This window comes from Sceloporus undulatus, chromosome 2 (genome assembly GCF_019175285.1).
Source record: "Sceloporus undulatus isolate JIND9_A2432 ecotype Alabama chromosome 2, SceUnd_v1.1, whole genome shotgun sequence".
Lineage (NCBI taxonomy): Eukaryota > Metazoa > Chordata > Lepidosauria > Squamata > Phrynosomatidae > Sceloporus > Sceloporus undulatus.
In genome coordinates this window covers 81,366,173-81,390,139 of record NC_056523.1, presented here as the reverse complement: position 1 = coordinate 81,390,139, position 23,967 = coordinate 81,366,173, and the positions used below count along the sequence as shown (strand labels likewise).

General features: G+C 43.6%; 1 protein-coding gene across 5 annotated transcripts in view; it reads right to left on the bottom strand.

Moving 5' to 3' along the window:
- Positions 1–23,967, bottom strand: part of UIMC1 (ubiquitin interaction motif containing 1) — a 158,255-nt gene that overhangs the window by 117,268 nt on the left and 17,020 nt on the right. For 4 of the 5 annotated variants that reach the window (XM_042448381.1, XM_042448385.1, XM_042448384.1 and 1 more), the window contains exon 2: positions 19,036–19,187. In XM_042448381.1, the coding sequence (XP_042304315.1) occupies positions 19,036–19,179 (144 nt within the window). In that variant the 5' untranslated portion in view covers positions 19,180–19,187. Of the gene's footprint in view, positions 1–19,035; positions 19,188–23,967 lie in introns of those variants that run through there. The other variant, XM_042448383.1, reaches the window with a different exon arrangement.

Below are 23,967 nucleotides of genomic sequence, written 5' to 3'. Positions count from 1 at the left end.
ATAATGTTTGATGTGATTTGCTTTTATATCTGATGTTTTTTAACTTGTTTTTTTTCTTTCCTATATTGTAATTTTATCTATTCCTCTATCCAATTGTTATTACTTTTAGAGTGTACACCTCGGGCAGGCTTTTATATATTCCTTAATTTTACTGACTTTGTACAGCGCTATGTATAATTACAGCGCTTTAGAAATAAAGTTTAATAATAATAATAATAATAATAATAATAATTAGAAAGGCCACTAGGAAGAAACATTTCTCCAAATTGTCCTTAGCAAATGCTATAACAAAATCCTAAGCAAAATAAATAAACAAACTGTAAAACCGCACAGAGGAATTTGACAATAAAGAATGACTGAGAAATACCAGGGAGACTCAGTCTGCTAGAGATGATCAAAAGTGAGATTTTGGAGATTTTCCAGCTGCAACAGATACAAAACATCCTAGCCCAAGAGGAGAACTGGAAGCTTATTCTAAAGATTTCTGTCAGGAGGATGCCAAAGAAAGGGTCCAAGGAACCTCCAACCACATCTGAACAGCTGCCAGATGAATTGTGAACGTACTCATCTCTAGAACTACCGTTTATCCCATGTATACAAGATCTTTACAATAAAGAAACAAGAATGAAATTCAGGACATGAATTTTATATTGCATACCTAGCATGTCTGAGACAGTGTTTCAAGTCAGACACATTTTTTTACAATTCCCAAGAAGCAGACTTTTTTTTTTCCAGGAGAGAAAATGAGAAGGCAGGGTTATAGCCCAATTTGAAAACAGAACAAACAGAATAAATCCACTGACTCAACTGACTGTGAACTGTTTTCACTTAAACAGAACCTAATTGGCTCTTTAATGGCCTCCCTGCGAATATCCTGTTCTGTAATATGAGCGATTAGGCCCCCAGAATTTATACTTTATAGGCCTGAACTTACAGTCTCACCAAAGTGTCTAACATTTTTATAGATATAGTTTAAGTGCTGTTGTGCTTTCAAATGCTTATGTGATAAGATAAATAACTGTAGCCAACAAAAGGTCCTGATCTCCCATATACAGTATACTCTCTTGAAGCTATTGTCTTCATCTTTGTTGCCAATGAAAAAAGGCAACACAGCACAAATCAGAATTCAGTTTAGCATATTTGCCAAGCTGGAGGCTTACCACAAAGGAATAATCACTACCACATGATCTAGTTCTTTCAAGGAGTTGCGCAGCAGGGAAGATCTCCAGTAAGTGTGCAGACATTACTTCCAACATCTTTTTTTTGTGATAAATCTTTTCTTAAAGTAAAATATTTTCCCTCTTGTTCATTTAACATGGTGAGGGGTAGTTCTTTTTAGCCTTTTTGTGGTGTAATAACGATTCCTTTATCAACACTAACCATGAAAGAATCCAAGTGCAACATCTATAGTAAGTATGGAAGCAGAAATCTTAGTAATGTGTAATGTGTTCCCCTCAATTTTGAAAAAGCACCGAGCAAGGATGTAAAAACTGCAAACAGACATTTGCACGTTAGTTCCTCTGCCAGTGCAGGGCTTAGGTTCAAGTCATGGGGACACAGGCCTTCCCTGGAATCAGTAATGCAATTGCTAACTCCTGAACGTGTATAAATAATGCTACTATCAGCACTGATTTAATGGTCAAGGGTCTTCATTACTGAATTCTGTAGAGTTCCACACAACTTGACATTTGTGTCCTGATAGTTAAATATAAATTTGAAACACTGGACAGAACATGAGTCCTCTCTAGACAGGTTCATTTCATCATCTCTTCAAACAGTTCAGCTGAACAAGATTTTGCAGAGGCTATGACAGTGGAGATTTCTTTGGATACTGCTATTGCTGGAGCATAATAATATAATAACTTGCAAACACCACAACTAGTTACTTCTGGAAAGAACTCAATATCATTGCCAGCACTTTGAATACCAGTCTATCCTGAATAGCTTCCAGAACAAGTCCTCAGACCATGTCAGCATTTTCAGGAGTTACATGTAGAACTGTTTTACTACCCCACCCCCTGGGAACTTTGCTAATAGGTGTGATACAAAATATTTTAGATAAAATACATATACATATGCATATATGAAACCATAGAGTGCTGTGCTTCAAGAAAATTGAAGCTCTGGCAGCTATAATGATTTTGCTTCAACTGTGGGTATAACTCTTCCATGAAGATTTGTATCTATCAGCCTGTATTCATCCTTTCCTTTCTCAAAATTGGTTTACTACAATGAACAGTATCTTTAGCAGTGATATGAATTAGGAGTACTCCAACAACAACAACAACAACAACAACAACAACAACAACAACTACTACTACTACTACTACTACTACTACTATTATTATTATTATTATTATTATTATTATTATTATTATTATATATCTCGCCTCTCCCTACGGATCGAGGCGGGAGAACAACACAAGTATAAAATTCTCTCTCTCTGTGGCTTTACTTGGCGAACAAAGATTCAGGAAGGACTCATCCCACACTTTCTAAAGGCCAATCCGAGATAAACAAGTCCGGTTGCAGAAAGCACAGCAGAATGTCTCCTTGGGTGATGTTTCCGGGTTGTGGTTCTTTCTGCATTGTCATTTCTCTTTGAGACTCGTTTGGCGTGAGCTTTCAAAAAAGGCTGAAGCATCGTGGATAGTGCGTCTTCATGCCTCCTGATGCGAGACCAGGGTGAACCATTGTTGGTGATCAATTTGGCCAAGACTGAGATGTTGTTTCAGGGAGTCCTTGTATCTCTTTTTTGGGGCTGACCCATGGTGAATTCACCGTAGAATACTATTTTGGGGAGGCGATGGCCCTTCATCCTAGAAACGTGTCCTGCCCAGTGCAGCTGCGTCCTCAATAACATGGCCTCAATGCTGGTGATCCCTGCTTGCTCAAGGACAGCAACATTTGTCACATATTCATTCCAGTGTACGTTTAGAATTGTCTGTAAACTGCACTGATGAAAGCATTTGAGAAGTCGTAGGTGTTGGTGATAGGTGACCCATGTTTCAGACCCATAAAGGAGAATAGACAGTACAATGGCTCTATACACACTGATTTTTGTGCTTCGCCTCAAGTGTTTGTTACTCCAGACTCTTTTGTGAAGCCTTCCAAATGCACTATATGCCTTTGCTAGTCTGTGATCGATCTCTTTATCAATCTTGGTGTCTGAGGAGATGATGCTTCCCAGGTAGGTGAACTGCTGGACAGACTTAAGCACAGATGTGCCTATAGTGATGTGAGGATGGTAGTGTTCTTCCTGAGGTGCAGGCTGGTAGAGAACTTCCGTTTTCTTCAGGCTGACTTCCAGCCCAAAGAGCTCTGCAGCTGTTGCAAAGCAGGATGTTAGGCGCTGCAGAGCTGCTTCCATGTGGGCAACGAGGGCAGCATCGTCAGCAAAAAGCAGCTCACAGACTAGTTTAGAGTCTTAGTACGAGCCCTCAGACGGCTTAAGTTAAACAGGCTACCATCAGTACGGTAGCGTATATAAATGCCGTCTTCTTCTTTGAGATATGCCATAGCCCTTTGGAGCATCATGCTCAAGAAGATTGTAAATAGAGTTGGAGCAAGAACACAACCTTGTTTCACATCATTAGTTATTAGAAAGGGCTCCGAGAGAGCGTCGCCATATCTGACTTGACCTTGCTGGCCTTCATGCAGCAGGATAATCATTTTGAGGAATTTGGGGGCGAGGTGTGCCTGGTAAGCAGTTCTCTTCTTTGCCAACAGCTCCTGAAGCTCTTGGTTGTTTTCATCAAACCAGTCTTGATTTTTCTTGAAGGAGAATCCTAAGGATTCTTCCGCAGATTGCAGGATGCTGTTTTTGATATGTTGCCAAAGCACTGTAGGAGAAGAGTCTACAGGATGGTCTTCAAGTTTTGTTTGCAAATTTGCCAGGAAGTTGTCTCTCATGGCAGCTTGTTGAAGATTGGTGACTTGGAGTCTCCTCTTTAGGATGCCACCCCTCTTAGGTTTAAATTTAAAATGAAGACTTAGTTTACATCTTACGAGGCGATGATCTGTTTGACATTCTGCACTGGGCATCACTCGGGTATGACAGATATCGCGAATATTTCTCTGGCACACTAGGATATAGTCAATGAAGTGCCAGTGTTTGGATCGGGGATGCATCCAGGTTGTCTTCAAGCTATCTTTCTGCTGAAAGATGGTGTTTGTAATAGTCAGCTGCTGTTCTGCACAAAACTCTAGCAGGAGGTGTCCGTTATCATTACAGTTTCCAACACCATGCTTGCCTAGAACACCTTTCCAGGCTTCGAAGTTCTTTCCTACTCTGGCATTGGTCACCAAGGATAATGATTTTGTCTTCTGCAGGGACTTTTTGTGTAAGGTGGCGTAGGTCTGAGTAGAATTTGTCTTTCTCCACAGGGTCGGCTTGCATAGTTGGGACATATATACTGAAGAGAACAACATGTGGGAGGCGTAGGGAGATAATGCGATCAGAGTGTCCTGTTGGCAAGGTTTCGAGTTTGGAGGCAATGGAGTTTTTGATCATAAAGCCTATACCTGAAAGATGTTTTTCAGTTTTGGGTTTGCCAAACCAATAGATTGTGTAGCCGGCACTGTGTTCTTTAAGACTGCCTTCCTCGTGGAGACGAACTTCACTAAGAGCAGCGATGTCAATGTTAAGTCGTGACAGTTCATGGGCTATTACAGCAGAACGACGCTCAGGACGTCCACTATCTGCAGAATCTTGCATGGTTCTGTTGTTCCAGCATGCAAGCATTAGTCTATTCGTTAAAATATATTCTCATAATAAAAAGAAAAACTTAAAGACACATCAAAAAACCTATACATGTGCAATATCCTCCTTCACCTGGGCAAGCGGCCCAGAGGACTCTTCACCGCCGGAGCGGCGCTTTTTGTTGGGGCCGGGGCCGGTGAGAGCGGCCCCATAAAGCCGGCACCCGGCCTCCCCCAGAGGACGTCGCCCGCCCTCCTTCACCTGGGCAAGCGGCCCAGAGGACTCTCCGCCGCCGGAGCGGCGTTTTTCCTTTGTCTATAGTCCCTATGCCATCAGGGAGTCACTGGACTGCGCCAGGCGCTGGTTGTGGCTAAAAACTGTTTTTATGGCGCAAGGGGCGAGAAAGCTGTGCCCAAGTCAGCTTAGAACAGAGGATGACTGCTGTGTCACACCTCTGTTCTTCCTGTGGTTTACAAGGGGGAGGGAGAGGGCATGGATGCGGGGAACGCTTTAGCTGGGGAGGAAGAAGGTAACATCGATGTAAGCGGAGCTCCCATTGAGGTGGTGTGGGGCAGGGGGAGGTATGGCGGTAGGAAGGTGGACTTGCGTTACAGAGGAAGGCGAGATCGATGCTTAATATCTATCTCTTCTTCCGGTCCCCCTCCTAACCAAAGGGACCTGAGGGTCATTCCAACCGTGCCACAAACCCTCTCGCTGCTCCTGTGCAATGCCAGGTCGATTAACAACAAGGCCCACATCCTCCATGATCTGTTGGAGGACAGCAATTGCGACCTGGCTTGCATTACTGAAACCTGGCTTGGGCCTGAGGGAGATGCTGTGTGGGCGCAGGCCCTCCCTGCCGGGTTTTCGGTGAAGGACCAGTCCAGGTTAGGTGGGCGGGGGGGAGGGGTGTTGCCTTGGTCCACAAGAACACCTTGTCTCTCACCAGGAACCACATCCGACAAACTTCTTTTATCGAGTGTATTTACCTGACCCTGAAGGCTAGGGACAGTCTAGGGATTCTGTTGGTGTACCGGCCACCCCGTGCGCTAACGGACTCCCTTAATGAGCTGACACAGTTGGTTGCGGAGCTGATGTTGGAGACGCCCAGGCTGTTAGTCCTGCGCGACTTCAACATCCCCTTCGCGGCCAACTATGTTCCATCCAGTGCGGCTCGGGAATTCATGGATACCATGGCGGCCATGGGCCTGTCCCAGCTGATTACGGGTCCAACGCATTTTGTGGGTAATACACTGGATTTGGTTTTTTGTATGGATGCGGAAAATCCGTGGACGGAAATAACTAATATTTCCCCCCTGCCATGGACGGATCATTTCCTTGTGGAGGCAAAAATCAAGGCTTCTACCCAGATCCCCCCCGGGGGTGGTGGACCTATTAGGATGGTCCACCCTCGAAGGCTGATGGAACCTGAGAGGTTCCGGGAAGCCTTAGAGGGGAACATGGTTGGAAATGACGGCGACTCTGTTGATGCCCTGACTGGTATTTGGAATACCGGTCTCTCTAGGGCTATACACAGTATCGCTCCCAAGCGCCCTCTCAGGCCTGCTTCCAAATGTAAGCCCTGGTATACGGAAGACCTCCGGGCGAGGAAGCGGGTCCTGCGACGGCTAGAGCACCGCTGGCGGAAACACCTACGCTTAACCGACAAGGCTCTCCTAGACCGCCTTTTGGAGGACTACGGAGAGGCGATACGAGCAGCTAAGAACTCGTTCTATGGTGCTCGTGTCGCGTCCGCGGAGTCGCATCCAGCAGAGTTGTTCAGAGTAGTCAGGGAGCTAACTCAGCTCCCTCCTGCCCTGAACCAGATCCTTGAACCTTCAAAGGCCTGCTGTGACCAATTTAACAACTTCTTCGTGGATAAAACCTCTCGGATAAGCGAAGGTCTTAACGCCGGCATTATCGCAGAACCTAGGATAGGGGCATCCAGAGCCTCCGTGGACTCTATTAAACTGGATCAGTTTGAGTTGGTTAGTACCGATGATGTGGACAAGATCCTTGGAAGCGTTTGGAAGACAACCTGCTCCCTCGATCCCTGTCCCTCATGGCTAGCGGCTCAGGGGGGACCGGTGGTAACCTCGTTGTTACACCGGATTATAAATACATCTCTGAGGGATGGGCAATTTCCATCCAGCTTGAAATTGGCCACTATAAAACCGCTGCTAAAAAAGCCCTCCCTCGACCCCCTGATGCATAGTAATTATCGGCCAGTCTCACTGCTGCCATTTTTGGGGAAGGTGATCGAGAGGGCGGTTGCAATCCAGCTTCAATCGATCTTGGATGAAACGGATTATCTGGATCCATTTCAAACTGGCTTTCGGGCGGGTTACGGGGTAGAGACGGCCATGGTCGCCTTGGTCGATGATCTCCGTCTGGGCATCGACAGGGGAAGCGTGTCCCTGTTGGTGCTCTTGGACATCTCAGCGGCTTTCGATACCATAGACCATGGTATCCTTCTGGAGCGCCTGGCAGAGGTGGGAATCGGGGGCACTGCGCTCCAGTGGTTCCGGTCCTACCTCTCTGGGAGGTTCCAGATGGTGTAGCTGGGAGACGTGTGCTCCGATAAGAGGGCCCTCACAACTGGGGTCCCTCAAGGAGCTATTCTGTCTCCCATGCTTTTTAACATTTACATGAAACCGCTGGGAGAGATCATCCGGAGACATGGGGCGCGGGGTTATCAGTACGCTGATGACACCCAAATAGTCTTCTCTATGTCTCCGACTGATGCAGTGACTGTGGATGGCGTCTCTCCTCTCGTGGCCTGTCTGGAGTCGGTAATGGACTGGATGAGGGAAAACCAACTCAGTCTGAATCCAGAGAAAACGGAGGTACTTGTGATAGGTTCCCCTGGTCCAGGAATGACGGTGGTTCCACCCGTCCTGAACGGGATCATGCTTCCTGTGAAGGACTCCGTGCGCAGTCTGGGGGTGCTCCTTGACTCCTCGCTTCACCTTACATCTCAGGTGGATGCGACAGTCAGGAGCACCTGTTATCAGCTTCGGCTGATTCGCCAGCTGTGTCCCTACCTGGGCCAGAGGGACCTAGAAACGGTGGTACATGCTCTGGTAACCTCTCAATTGGATTTCTGCAACGCGCTCTACATGGGGCAACCCTTGTACCATACCCGGAAGCTACAATTAGTACAGAATATGGCAGCCAGACTGGTCACTGGCACATCCAGGGCCAGTCATATAACACCTATACACTGGTACCCCGGGATACGAACGCGCCGCGTTACGAAATTTCCGGGTTACGAAGAAAAAAACTTTAATTAATTATTTCCGGGTTACGAAGGTTTATCCGGGTTGCGAAAAAACGCCGGCGCTATTTTAAATGGAGCCGCGGCTTTTCCCCCATTAGCGCCTATGGCAATTCGGCTAACGAAAGACTTCCGGGTTACGAAAATGGCGGCGGAATGAATTAATTTCGTAACCCGGGGGACGAGTGTACTTAAACATCTGCATTGGCTGCCCATTCGCTTCCGGGCGCAATACAAGGTGTTGGTTATAACCTATAAAGCCCTACATGGCTTGGGCCCAGGATACCTTGAGGACCGCCTCTCCCCATACAATCCGCCCCGCACACTCAGAACATCTGGGCAGCACCTACTGAGGGTACCTGGGGCAAGATTAGCCTCCACTGCAAGGAGGACATTTACCATCTCGGCCCCGACCCTCTGGAATACACTGCCCATAGAGCTCCGCTCGGCTACCTCCCTAGCCCAGTTCAGGAAGGACTTAAAAACCTTCCTGTTTAAGCGAGCGTTCCCCGATACAAGCTCTAGTTAGCCCCCCCCCCCGATAGCCAATGATAAGCTGGCTAGTATTTGATTTTAATGTATATTTTAATCTGATTTACTGTTTTTATATTGTATGTGATATTGTGATGTGCACCACCGATTGGAAGAAGGGCGGTATACAAATAAAGCATTTATTATTTTATTATTATTATATCAATATCTGATTCCTGATACATGTTCCAAGTGGAGTGTCATCTTAAAGTTGTTATAGCAGGTCTGGGGGATAGGCTCGCCGGAAGAGATCCATCTTGAGTGCCTTCTTGAAGGCATCTAAGGTGGTAATAAGATGGATCTCCTCCGGCAAGCCATTCCACAATTTGGGAGCCATCGCAGTGAATGCCCTATGGGAAGTAGATCTTAATGTGGTCCTTGGATAATCCAATAGATTCTTCCCAGTTGTTCTGAGAGTGTGGGGCGGATTGTGTAGGGAGAGGCGTTCCTTGAAGTAACTTGAGCCCAAGCCATGTAGGGCTTTAAAGGTAATAACCAACACTTTGTACTGCGCCCGGAAACTAATTGGGAGCCAGTGAAGAGATCTTAAGATTGGTGTTATGTGTTCAGACCTAGGTGTGCCGATGACCAATCTGGCTGCCGCATTTTGCACCAATTGAAGTTTCCAAACTTGATACAAAGGTAGCCCCATGTAGAGCGCATTACAGAAATCAAGATGAGAGATTACCAATGCAAGTACCACTGCTTCAAGGTCCTTTCAGTCCAGGTAGGGACGCAGTATCAACAGAAGTTGGTACCAGGCGCTTCTGGTCATCGCATCTACTTGAGAAGAACCCCAAACAGCGCACTTTGTCCTTTAGGGGAAGTGTGACCCCATCCAGGACTGGTTGACAAATCTGCATCCCTGGACTTGGGGATGCTGTTAAACTCCAACATCCAGCACTGTTCACCACTGACTAGGAGGGGCTGCTAACATTTGCAGGTCAGCAGTATGTGGGACAGAGGGCAGATTCCCACCTTGATTTACAGTCTAGATGATTGCTGGGCAACTGCAGCTGGTACAAGAACATCCCTCTTCTGACACAGGAATTTCACTTGAATGCTCCATGGTCTAGCTCTCTACCATAGTTTGTTCATTTGTTTTTGTAGGGCAGGAGGAGAATTTGCAGTGTTCATTTTGATCAGAGCTGCTGCTGTCAAAAAAACACAAAAGAGTAATTTCTGCCGTGGTCTACTGTATGTCTTAAATTCATGGAGATGGGATGAACTGAAATACAGTTAAAGGGCGAAATCCAATTCCTAGTCCCAATGGGGACTCTATCACACCAGGTTCATAAGGCACCACAGTCATATTAGTCTAGCAAACACAAACATACCAAACTGGGAAACAGTCATTCTCGTACAGCTCTTCCAAATTGTGCTGGTGCTGGTTCTGTCCCAGCCTCTGTCTTCTATATGCCAACCTCCATAGCCCCACCTCCCTGCCCTATGCCCTTCCCAGCATGCCTTTCGGTCTGTATTTATTTTTATTTTATTTATTTATTTTATTTATTTTTAGCTCAATTGCATGATCATGACAACCCATTAAATAAAAGTAATGACTAGAAAAGAAATTGGAAAAAGAAAAGAGAAACAGCCCACTTGGGAATAGCAAGGGGGAGAGGAAGAGAAAATCAGAATCATGCCCACTCACACCATGTGACTGCCTGCATATTGGAACTGTTTTGGAAGGAAGGTATCACATGAGCATCAACAGTGCAAAAGCAGGGCAAATGGGAGGCGCTGATGGGTTTTGCTTGTGAATGAGAAGGAGTGCTCCAGCAATGGATGGACTACAGACCAGCTACTGGACAAACACAGTGTTCTGTGATAGGGTATGGCCACAGACACTACCACCCTGTTCTAATTCCACTTTTCAAGCCTCATGTAATAAAGTCTTTAGAGTAAACCTATTGAATCAATGGGAGTTCCCAAAATTCTGAGTTACTAGTCAGCAGTTTATTCAATAGGTCACTCTATCTTGAATTACAAATTGGATTTAGGTTAAGGTTGGACTCCTACAGCCATTCAGAACTTGCTAAACTGTAAATCCCCTCAGCTCTTGTTAGTGTAATCAATGGTGAGGAATGCTGGGAGCAGAATTTCAACAAGAACTGAAGTATCACATGCTACCCAGCCCTGATTTAGGTCATAAATTATGTTGTTTATGAAGTTTAGTTAAAATATAATATGTATAAAACTCTGAATATATATATATATATATATATATATATATATATATAGTAGTCAGAAAAACTGGAAAGTTGTGAGCATATTTCCAATGTCATATACTTAGACTGATAAGTCTTAGATTCTGAGGTTAACAGTTGATTACAGATTGAGTCTCCCTTATCTGAAATGCTTGGGATCAGACATGTTTTGGATTTTGGGTTTTTTTGGATTCTGGAATACCTGTATTTGCATATACATGCATATTTAGATATTTTGAAGATGAAATCCAAGTCAACATAGAACATTCATTTATGTTTCATATACACCTTATACACATAGCCTGAAGCTAATTTTATTCAATATCTTAAATACTTTAGTGCATGAAACAAGATTTGTGTACACTGAACCATAAGAAAGCAAAAATGTCACTATTTTAGCTATTCATGAAAATGTTTTGGTTTTTAGTAATACAAAAATTAGGGAATAAAAAAGAAATAGGGAATTTGTTAAGGAGAAAGAAAGAAAGAAAGAAAGAAAGAGCAAAGAATGGTAGGAAAAGCAATAGAGAATATTATAAAACCTAATAGAAATAAAAATCTGTAAGAAATTCAATAAGATTGGATGAGAAGTACATATTTCTGTTTTAGTAAATTAAATGGAACTAATGTATAGAACAATGAAACTTTATATAATAAGTTAAATGTCTTTTCCATTTTAACAAAATTATAGCTACTAGATATATTGTGTGTGTTGATATATATTGTATGATACTGTTTGTTTTATATCTATGTGTTATTTAATAAAAGTTTCATTAGAAAGGAAATGTTTTGGTTTTTGGAGTATTACAGATTTTGGAATTCTGGGTAAGGGAGACTCAACTTGTACTTGGGTACTAATAAATCAATTCTTTTAAAAAATTAAGTAGAAGAAATGGACTGTTGGCTCAAAAGGTCAGCTACAAACTTGACAAACAGACAGATTTAATTCTTCTATAAATATAAACAGAAGCCACTTGGTAATGTGGGATATAATATTTATGTACAAACTGAGGCTACAATGCTATATACATTTACCTTTAAGTATTAGTATTAGTAAACTACAACTATGTAGACAAACAATTCCAATTTTTGAAATGAAGTTACATGTTTACATTTATATTTGACTAAATCAAATTGCTAGTCCCAGGTAGAGTATTAAAATAAATGAGATTACCAAAATACTGATTTACCATTCAGCAATTGACCCAATGGGTCTATGATGGAGAGAATAGGCTGGCCCAGCTCCATCAGGGTTAGCCTGAAGAAAGAGGCTCCTCCCTCCATAACTGTCATCTTTCGGCCTGTGAGGGAGAGAGTAGGCTGTCCCAGCTCCATCAGGGCTAGCCTGAAGAGCCCTCCCTCCATAACTGTCATCTTCCGGCCTGTGAGGGAGAGAATAGGCTGGCCCAGCTCCATCAGGGTTAGCCTGAAGAAGAAGAGCCCTCCCTCCAGTCCATCTGCCTTGGTCCAGGCCTCAGAGGGAGAGAAGAATCATAGAATCATAGAGTTGGAAGAGACCGCAAGGGCCATCCAGTCCAACCCCCTGCCATGCAGGAAATCCAAATCAAAGCATCCCCAACAGATGGCCATCCAGCCTCTGTTTAAAGACCTCCAAGGAAGGAGACTCCACTACACTCCGAGGGAGTGTTTTCCACTGTCGAACAGCCCTTACTGTCAGGAAGTTCTTCCTAATGTTGAGGTGGAATCTCTTTTCCTGTAGCTTGCATCCATTGTTCCGGGTCCTGCTCTCTGGAGCAGCAGAAAACAAGCTTGCTCCCTCCTCAATATGACATCCTTTCACATATTTAAACAGGGCTATCATATCACCTCTTAACCTTCTCTTCTCCAGGCTAAACATCCCCAGCTCTCTGAGTCGTTCCTCATAGGGCAAGGTTTCCAGACCTTTCACCATTTTAGTCGCCCTCCTTTGGACACGCTCCAGTTTCTCAATGTCCTTTTTGAATTGTGGTGCCCAGAACTGGACACAATATTCCAGGTGGGGCCTGACCAGAGCAGAATACAATGGCACAATTACTTCTCTTGATCTAGACACTATACTTCTATTGATGCAGCCTAAAATTGCATTGGCCTTTTTAGCTGCCGCATCACACTGTTGACTCATGTTCAACTTATCGTCTACTTGGACTCCTAGATCCCTTTCACATGTACTTTCATTCAGCAATGTGTCTTCCATCCTATATCTGTGCATTTCATTTTTCTGCCCTAAGTGCAATACCTTACATTTCTCTGTGTTGAATTTCATTTTGTTAGCTTTGGCCCAGCTTTCTAGTCTATTCAGATCATTTTGAATGTTGATCCTGTCCTCTGGAGTATTAGCAATTCCTCCTAATTTGGTATCATCTGCAAATTTGATAAGGATGCTCCCAATTCTGTCATCCAGGTCATTGATAAAGATGTTGAATAGCACTGGGCCCAGGACAGAGCCCTGTGGAACCCCACTGGTCACTTCTCTCCAGGCTGAAAAAGAGCCATTGTTGAGCACCCTTTGGGTTCGGCCAGTCAACCAATTACAGATCCATTTAACAGTTACTTTGTCTAGCCCACATTTTACAAGCTTGTTTGCAAGAATGTCATGAGAAATCTTGTCAAAGGCCTTACTGAAATCAAGATATACTATATCCACAGCATTCCCTTCATCTACCAAGCTGGTAATTTTATCAAAGAAAGAGATTAGGTTTGTCTGGCATGACTTGTTTCTCTGAAACCCATGTTGACTTTTTGTGATTATGGCATTGCCTTCTAGATGTTCACAGACTCTCTGTTTAATTATCTGCTCCAGAATCTTTCCTGGTATTGATGTCAGACTAACTGGACGATAATTGTTGGGATCCTCTTTTTTCCCCTTTTTGAAGATGGGGACAACGTTTGCCCTCCGCCAGTCTGCTGGGATCTCTCCTGTTCTCCAGGAGTTTTCAAAGATTATTGCTAATGGCTCCGATATTACATTTGCCAGTTCCTTTAGTACCCTTGGATGGAGTTCATCTGGTCCTGGAGACTTAAATTCATTTAGATTAACAAGGTATTCCTCTACTATCTCTTTACTTATTCTGTGCTGAAATTCCCCTATTCTGTCCTCTGCTCCATTATCCTCACATTGAGCACCCTTTGCCTTTTTTGAGAAGACTGAGGCAAAGAAGGTGTTGAGTAATTCTGCCTTTTCTCTGTCCCCTGTTAACATTTTGCCATCTTCTCCACGCAGTGGCCCTACCATTTCCTTCTTCCTTTTGCTGCGGACATATCCAAAAAAAGCCCTTTTTATTGTTCTTAACCTCTCTAGCAAGCCTGAGCTCATGCTGTGCTTTAGCTTTTCTGACTTCACCCCTACGCATGCCTGCTATTTCTTTGAATTCTTTTTTTGTGATTTCCCCCTTTTTTCCATTTCTTATACATGTTCCGTTTCAAACTTAACTCGGTTGAAAGTTCCTTAGTCATCCATCCTGGTTTCTTGAGACACCTCCCATTTTTCTTTCTCACTCGAACTGTTTGAAATTGTGCCTTCAGCATCTGTCTTTTGAGAAACTCCCATCCAGCCTGAACTCCCTTCCCTTTTAGTATTTCTGACCATGGAATCGCCCTCAATACTTCTCTAAGTTTACTGAAATCCACTCTCCTAAAATCTAGAATGTGTGTTTGACTATGCCTGGCTTCTCCTTTCCATTGTATAACAAACTCCAGGAGAACATGGTCACTTCCACCTAATGATCCTACCACTTGCACCCCATTAACCAAGTCATCCTTGTTGGTTAGGATCAGATCTAAAATAGCTGACCCCCTTGTTGCCTCTTCCACCTTTTGGACCATGAAATTGTCTTCCAGGCAAGTGAGGAATTTGCTAGACCTTGTGGATTTGGCTGAGTTTGGCTTCCAGCAAATATCAGGGTAGTTGAAGTCACCCATCACTACTACATCTCTCTTTTCTGACTGTGTGGTCATCTGTTCTAGAAAGATATCATCCAATTCCTCAGTCTGACTTGGGGGTCTGTAGTAGACTCCCACCGTAACATCCTTGTTGTTTCCCTCTCCTTTGATTCTTATCCAGATGCTCTCCACCTGGCTTCCATCATTGATGTCCTGGATCTCTTCACTGGTGTAAATATCTCTGACATATAGTGCTATTCCTCCTCCTTTCCTGTTTGGCCTATTTCTCTTAAAAAGGTTATACCCCTCTATTTCTACATTCCAATCATGAGACTCATCCCACCAGGTTTCAGTGATGCCTATTATATCATATTTGCTTTGCTGTACTAGGAGTTCAAGTTCATCTTTCTTATTTCCCATGCTCTGTGCATTAGTGTAGAGGCATCGCAGACCACGGGTCCCATTTACTTGTTGCTTGTGCAAGTTTATTTGCCTCCCACTGTTGTGTCCTTGCACTTTTTTTCTTGTTACCTCTATGTCTGTTTGACTATTTTCTCCAGCCCTTTCGCGTTCCTTAATATTGTCTCCCTTCCCCACGGAACTCAGTTTAAAGCCCTCCTGATCAAGTTCTTGAGACTGTTGGCAAAGACATTTCTTCCAACTGGCGTGAGATGCAACCCGTCTGTTGCAAGAAGTCCCTCCTCATGGAACCGCAGCCCATGATCGAAGAATCCAAACCGTTCTCGGCGGCACCATCTGCGGAGCCAGTTGTTCACATCCACTATTTTCTTCTCCCTTCCTGGACCGTGCCCTTCGACTGGCAGAAGAGATGAGATAACAACCTGTACATCCATTCCTTTCAGCTTCCTACCAAGCACCTCGTAATCCCTTTTGACTGGACCTGAATGCTGGACCTGATCCCCTCCCCCCCTCACCATTACCTTCTCCTTTTTGTCATGTCTTTTTAGATTGTAAGCCTGAGGGCAGGGAACCATCTATTATCCCCTCTGTTGTAAGCCGCCCAGATTCCCAGTGATTGGGCGGCATATAAATAAATATTATTATTATTATTATTATTATTATTATTAGGCACTCATCTTCCATGTGCAAGCTATTCAAGCTTTTATTCATCCTTGAATAAAATGTAGATGTGCATTTTTCTGGCTCCAATTCAGACCTCCAAGCTTTCTAAATAGTTACATTAAAAATGGTAACCACTCCACTGCCCATTTTTATCTTAATCTGTGATCTTGTTATTTTGTCATAATGTTATTCTTCATTTTGTTGAATGTGTTTTTGCCATAGTTTCAAAATAAAATTGTATATTTTGTTTTAAAAAATCTATATTATTAATGGACACAATCCATGAACATAATGAAACAACCCTTTAAAATCACTGTTAATAGTAGGCCATGCAATGATGTACATTATGGATTATGTTTTTAAACTAACTTTCCACTGGCTGTGCTCATGTTTGTTGGAAATTTTAAGCATACTCTCTCCCACTCCCTCAGATAGTTAGAGGAACAATCACTGAAGAAAATCAAAGAAAGTGCAAAGGCAGAACTACTGAAAACAAACATAATGAGCATGAAGAATTTAACATATACAGTACATGAAACCGCTTGGAGAGGTTGTCCGGAGTTTTGGTGTGCAGTGTCATCAATATGCAGATGACACACAACTCTACTACTCCTTCCCACCTCAATCCAAGGAGGTTGTCCTGGTCCTAAACCAGTGTCTGTCTTCAGTAATAGACTGGATGAGGGCAAACAAGTTGAAACTTAATCCAGACAAGACAGAGGTGCTCCTAGTCAGTCGGAAGGCAGATCAGGGAATACAGATCCAGCCTGTGTTAGATGGGGTCACACTCCCCCTGAAGACACAGGTTCGCAGTTTGGGGGTACTCTTGGACTCGAGTGCTTTCGCATATTTAAAACTTGTACTCCAGCTGCGCCCATTCCTTGAGAAGCCAGATTTGGCCACGGTGGTACATGCCTTGCTTACATCTCATTTGGACTAGTGTAATGGGCTCTACATGGGGCTGCCTTTGAAAAGTATTCGGAAAATTCAGCTGGTTCAAAGAGCTGCTGCCAGGCTGTTAACAGGGGCAGATTACAGAGACCATACAATGCCCCTGTTGAAACAGCTTCATTGGCTGTCAGTTTGTTTCCAGGCACAATTCAAGGCGCTGGTAATTACCTACAAAGCCTTACATGGTTCAAGTCCACACTATTTGGCAAACCGTTTCTCCTGGTATGAACCGGCCGAGACTCTGAGATCCTCTGGAGAAGCCCTTCTCTCTTTCCCAACACCATCACAAACACAGTTGGTGAGGATGCGAGAGAGGGCCTTCTCAGTGGCTGCCCCTAGACTCTGGAACTCCCTGCCCAGGGAGATCAGAATGGCTCCATCCTTGATGGCCTTCCGCAGGCAGGTGAAGACCTACATGTTCACACAGGCATTTAGGGAATTACTGTAAGGACAGGCTGGGATGTTGGACCAGTTTAAAAATCCTTTTCAATGTACTTTTTAAAAATATATTATTATTGTACTGTTTTTTAATACTGTGAGGCTGCTCTGAGACCCAGTCCTGGGAAAAGAACAGGACACAAATAAATAAATAAATAAATAAATAAAATTCAACCTAGATAACAAGGAAATCAAAACAGTTAAATGTTTCCCATACCTTGGGTAAAACAGTGATCAGAATTTAGAAGGCAGTCAAGAAATCAGAAGAAGATTAGGAATGGGAAGGGCAGTTATCAAAGACCTAGATAAAACCCTAACGTGTAAAGAGATACAACTGAACATTAAAGTTTGAATCGTCCAAGCCATTGTATTTCCCATCGCTATTTACGGATGTGAAAGATGGACAGTGAAGAAAGCAGATCAGAAGAAAATTAATTCATTTGCGATATGGTGCTGGAGAAGAGTACTGAGGATATCGTGGATGGCCAAAAAGACAAACAATTGAGTCCTAGAACAAATCAAACCTGAACTCTTTCTGGAAGCCAAGATGACTAAATTGAGTGTTATAGTACAGAGCAAAAAGAGCGGCCTGCTGGTGCCTGTTTTTCCGCCAGAGGGGATCCGCAGCCATCAAACCGCATGGTTTCTTGCAGGCAGAAGAAGAACCTATGAAAAGAGGGTTCTTTTTCTGCCGCGGTGGTGGCATAATAAGTGTGCCACTGGTGCACTCATTACGTAAGTGCTGCGCAGCTCCATGCAGCACTTACATAACAATGGTGGCACCTATGTATACAGGGTGCCGCCATTGTTACACCTCATCACGTGCTCGGGTTGAGGGGTGTGTGGGTGCGCCGCCCCGAGGCAACCCTAGCACATGATGAGGGCGTCACAAAAGGCCCGTCTGTTCCAGGCCATACTTTGGCCATATCATGAGAAGCCAAGACTCATTAGAAAAGACAATGATGCTGGTTAAGGTAGAGGGCAGTAGAAAGAGGGTAAGACGCATGTCAGATGGATCCACAATCAGAGAGTCTATGGGCCTGAAACTACTAGACCTGAGCAAAAAGGGGGGCTTGGAGACATCTCGTTCACAACATCGCCATGAGTCAAGGTTGACTTGAAGGCAGCAAACAACAAACAAAGCCTCATACAAAGAGATTTTCGTCTCTCTGTCTGGTTGTCATCTCCCTCCTCCCACATCTTTCTCCAGAGAGATGGTGAGATTAAAGATTTCTTCTTTTACTTGACCTATTCATTGGCTTAGCTAGGATGTAGACTCCCTTGCATATGTAGATTCAAGCTATTAGTAAACTTTTGTTAAACTACAAGCTGTTTGTTGTTTGTTGATTCTGAGGTCCAAAACACACTGCAGAAATAATCCAGTTTGAGACTGCTTTAACTGCCCTGGCTCAGTGCTAGGGAATCCTGGGAATTGTAGTTTGTTGGAGCATCAGAGCTCTCTGACTGAGAACGTTAGATGTCTCACAAAGCTACAGTACCCAGGATTCCCTAGCATTGAGCCAGGGCAGTTATTTCTGCAGTGTGTTTTGAATCTGAGTCAGTCTCAGTTCCCAGAGAAGCATCATCAGACAAAGATGTTTCTGTTACTCTACAGATTTAAAGCTAGACTCTAACAGACTTTGATATTTCTGATGTTTAATTACAGTCAGCCCTCCATACCCACGGATTCTTTATCCATGGATTCAAGCATCCATGGTTTGAAAATATTCCCTAAAAATATAAATTCCAAAAAGCAAACCTTAATTTTGCCATTTTATATATGGAACACCATTTTACTAGACCATTGTATATAATGGGACTTGAGTATCCATAGTTACTGGTATCCACAGGGAGTCCTGGAACCAAACCCCAGCAGACACCAAGGGCCCACTGTATTTGTTTCCTAACCAAAGGCTGAAGTCTTAGGAAACTTTTATTGTCCAATAATATTCTTGATCACTCACCTCTCCATCACTATCAGATATGACAATACATGCATCTGCAAAACTGCTCTTCAAGTTGACATCTGATAGTTTCCTTGAATCATCTTCTTGATTCTGGCCCTGGACATCAGGCCTATCTGCCGTTTTCCGCTTCTTCTTTGGCATCCTTTCCACTGAAACAGAAAAACTTAACTCATTAGTTGTCCCTGTTTAATGTCCCCCCCAAAAGGTTGCTGCCTTATTACTTTGAGGCAAAACAGCCAAGATGTTCTTTCTTGTCACAGAGCCTCATACATTCCAGAGTTGTTAGGAGAGACACCTAAGTCTCTGCTCATCCAGTAAAGAGCACCTTATATAGCCGATTAAGCTTAGGAAAAGGTTGGAAAACCCAGACTAACGACATGCTCAACTAACGAGTAAGAAAGCTTATTCCAGACCTGCCCAAAGCTATGTGTTTAACATCAAACGTCTATCCCAAACCACTATTAGGCTCAACCCTGTTCCACTGCTGATGCAGAGCAAACTGAAGGAGGGACAGATAGTGGATCATGCCAGCCTTAGCACTCCAGAAGGGAAGACTAAAACATCAGCAGTTGCCAGCTTTCATATTCACTTAGGTATAGGTTAGGAATTGCATTTTTCAAATAGCAGGCTCACAGACAGAGGAACAGCTTGGAGGTACACTGCAGAAATAAGCAATGGTCAGAAGAAGGGGAGGAGGACCCAACCCTAAATGACAATTAGAGAGAGGAAAAGTCAAGGACACTTGGGCTCCTGTTAAAGACAAAGCTGCCCACCAAACAGTGTGTTCAGAGTGCCCTCTGGTGGGGCAGACTGTGGCTATCTTTGTTATTTGCCTTCAAGTCGTTTCCCACTTATGGTGATTCTATCCCATGGTTTTCTTGGCAAGATTTTCTCAGAGTGGATTTGCCTTTGTCTTCCTCTCTAATTTCTAATTTACACCAGTTACACCCACTGGAGTAACTGGCAGATACTACACAGAAGACAATTTAGGGAAAAAACGGCTGTATTGTTATCTCATATTTAGTGGCTGAGACTGTGCATCTTAGTAAATATCTGAAATACAAAACTTGGGGGAAGAGGTCTCACAAGCTTGTCAAAACAACAACAAAAAATCAACAACATTCACATCAGCAGTCAAGTCCTATAGATTGCACAATGTATTTCTGCTAAATGGGATCACATTAGATAAGGGGTACCTAAAATGCACTAACTGGAGATGACTCCCTTATCTTTTATGTTTTCAAGATCACACACAAAGAGTTAACCACACAGCTTTAGTCCCTTAACAACATAAACTGAGGAGCCTAAGATAAATCAAGAAGCACTGAAATGTTGTTTTGCTTTCATGACTCCCTTTTTTCTCTATCCCTTTCTCTCTTCCTCTCTCCAGGAGTCTATTGTTATCTGAGGTCCATATTTGGTTTCAGCAAATGGAACAGGTCAAATAATTAATTACTTGCTACTAATTCTGCAGGTTGGCTCACAGACTACTGTAGTTTGCTAGTCATCTGAGTTTTCCCCCCCATCTTTGGACTCTAAGAACATTTCTTTCTCTAAACTCAGCCAGCCAAGGTGACCCATTAATAAGTGAACCCTGCGTGCTTCATTGTAGAGCTTACAACTTTTCAGGGGTATCCTTGAAAATTCCTCATTTATGATTATTTGCCATTTTCTTTCATCATCATCTATCACTCTGATGAATCAGAATACAATTACCAGCAGGATAATTCACAATCTTGACACTGCAGCCACTAGACCTGTCAAGCTGTGACAGCTTAGAATGCTCAAACACAGAGCCAAAAATGAATGACTCTCATTCCCAAATGAGTTTCTGAGAGGCCCAAGCTACATGCTACTGATTTCTAAGTTGCTACTCCAGACTTAGGAATGATAAGCATATCGCTGATAAGCAGCACCATAAACTAAGAAGTCCTCATTATTGAACTCACAAGTGGGCAAAAATAACACAGAGGATCTTCCATCCTGAAAGGTTGAACACACTTAGCAAACATTAAAATTTGCATCTGACACAAAAGACTGGTTTATTGTACCCTCTGCTCTGAAGACACCATAAAAGATACAAGCTGCGATACTTATCTAGAACCATGCTATCAAAATTTCAGATATCTTCTGACTGCTCAAAATTAATGAGATTGTTATGAGAGCCTATTCCATGGGGCCTGCATCTTCTTGTGAAGTCCTTTCTGTGTAACTGTCAAAGCCAAGACAAAGAATAAGAGGGGTGGACTACAAGATTGACCCAAATCTGGTAAAATTGATCCAATGGATCAATGTTCAGATGCACTCAGCTGTTACAAGTAATGATTAATTCCACAGTCTTCCAGATGCAGAGCAAACTGGTGATGCTTGTGATATCAGCTGCATGTAAGGGCTGAAAAGAACAAATAGCAGCAAAGTGGGAATAAGGATTCAGAGGTAAAGAGTGGCAAATTCATACCTTATGCATCAGACAAGTCTTTTTTCTACAGTGACTGAGAGTCAAAGCATACCTTGAAAGTTTCACTGAAATCAAAGGCATGTATTTCCAAGAAAACATGTTTAAGCTTAAGATGGCTGCTTGCACAGTCTCCCATCCTCCCCCTGCAACATATCTGGCTTCAGGCTCTTGCCTTTGAACATTCATGCCCCAGTAATCAAGTTTGCCTCTGGGGGGGCTGCAGACATTCTGCTACTGAATAGGTCCTTGGCTGGTAGATCAACCAGTGGCATATGGAGGTTGCTAAAAACATCTTCTGTGTGGCAGCACTCTGAATACCAGAGAGCAATGCTTGTATTGTGTTGAATACATTGTCATCCCAACTGCATGGAATCTCTCCATATCCATGTTGTACTTCACTTATACTGTAGTATTTAGAACTTGCACAATGTTTTATGTAATTGGCCTGGATCATGTGATATGTCCTTCTACGTCACACAGAAGCACTATCAAGATCCACCACATGGAATAAATAGTGTTCTAAAGTAATGTAACTACAGTCGGTCCTCTCCTTACGCGGGGGATCTGTTCCGGACCCCTCCACATAAGGTGAATTCCGCCTATGCTCAAGCCCCATTGGAAACAATTGGGCTTGTGCGTGGCGGCGCGGCAGTGTGCGGGCACCACGGGTGCACGCGCCCATTCAATTGAATGGGACGCACCGCCCCTTCCGCCCCACGTGCTCCCCGCGGCTTGAGCGCGTAAGCTCAAGTCCGCGTAAAGCGCGCCCGCGTATGATGCAGACGCGCTGTACTCCTTGGATGTCAATTTACAGTCAACATGATATCAATCCTAGAATATCTTTGAGTCATCCCTCCCTTCAATGAGCACCCAAGATAATATGCAAATTATGTGTCAAGATATTGACACATAAACAATTTGTACATTTTTCTACATTAAAGTCAGGGATTATTAATAAGAACAGAAGCTGGCATTAACAACTAAAGGTTTGGCAGAACAATCATTCTTTATAAATTGTCTGAATGACAGCAGAAAGGAAACAAGCTAATCTTCTCTGGAAAGGAAGCTCCATGGCTGGTGTATTGATACTCAAAAAATGCATCTTGAGTACTCACTAATCTCATGTCTCCAGGAGGTGAGACATGTAACAGAGCCTCAATTGATAAATACAGGCTTCAGATAGCTCATATGGTAGGAAATATTATTTCTCATATCTTAGAACCAAACCATTTAGGCTTATAAAAGAGATGAAAGAACAAAAGACACATGGGACCCAGCTGTATCTTTCTGCCCCTGACCTTTCTCCAAGGCTTGAACAGCAAGTCTCGTCTTGCCTCACAGCTGTCTCGCAGTGGATGCGCCATTGGCATTTGAAGCTCAACATGTCCAAGACGGAGCTTCTTGTCTTTCCTCCTAAGCCCACCCTTCAACACTCCTTTTCTGTCTCTGTGGACAACATTTCTATTCAACCAGTCCAGCAAGCCCGCAGTCTTGGTTTTATCTTTGACTCTTCTCTGTCGTGTATCCCACAGATCCAGACCACAGCCAAGGCTTGTAGATTCTTTTTGTACAATATTGCCAAAATCCGACCATATCTCTCCGCCTCTACTGCCAAGATCCTGGTCCATGCCCTAGTGATCTCACGACTAGATTACTGTAATGTCCTCCTGGCTGGGCTTCCTCTTTCTCACTGCCGTCCTTTAATCTCTGTTCAGCATTCAGCTGCATGCATTATCACTTCCACCCACCGCTCTGACCACATCTCTCCTGTGTTGGCATCCCTTCACTGGCTCCCTCTCCCCTTCCGCATTCAGTATAAGCTCCTGCTGTCGACATTTAAAGCCCTCCATGGACTGGCCCCTCCTTACTTATCAGACCTTCTTTCTCCTCACCTTCCCACTTAGGCCCTCCGTTCTGGTAGTCAAGGGTTCCTGTCTCAGCCCAGGATTTCCTCTGCCCCATCCCGGATTCGACCCTTTTCACTTGCTGCCCCTCACCCCTGGAACCTTCTTCCCCCACAAGCAAGAGCCATCACTTCTTTAACTAGCTTCAAAACAGAGTTGAAAACCATCCTGTTCAGAGAAGTCTTCCCAAGCATTGCATAATTGTTGCTTACTATCTGATGTTCTTTTGTTGCCTGTTTATCGAACCATTTCCTGTATTGCTATGTATTGTATATGTATTATCCTACTTGAGAGTATGTATTTTCCCTGGATGAAGATTAACCTTCCATTTTGAAGCCAAGCCCTCCCTCCAGTCCATCTGCCTTGGTCCAGGCCTCGGAGGTTGAGAGGAACTGCTGGACCTCTTACCCTTTCCCTCCACCACTCCCTTCTCCTTCTGTGTCATGTCTTTTTAGATTGTAAGCCCGAGGGCAGGGAACCGTCTAACTAAAAAGATTGCATGTACAGCGCTGTGTAAATTTACAGCGCTTCATAAATAAAGGTTAATAATAATAATAATAATAATAA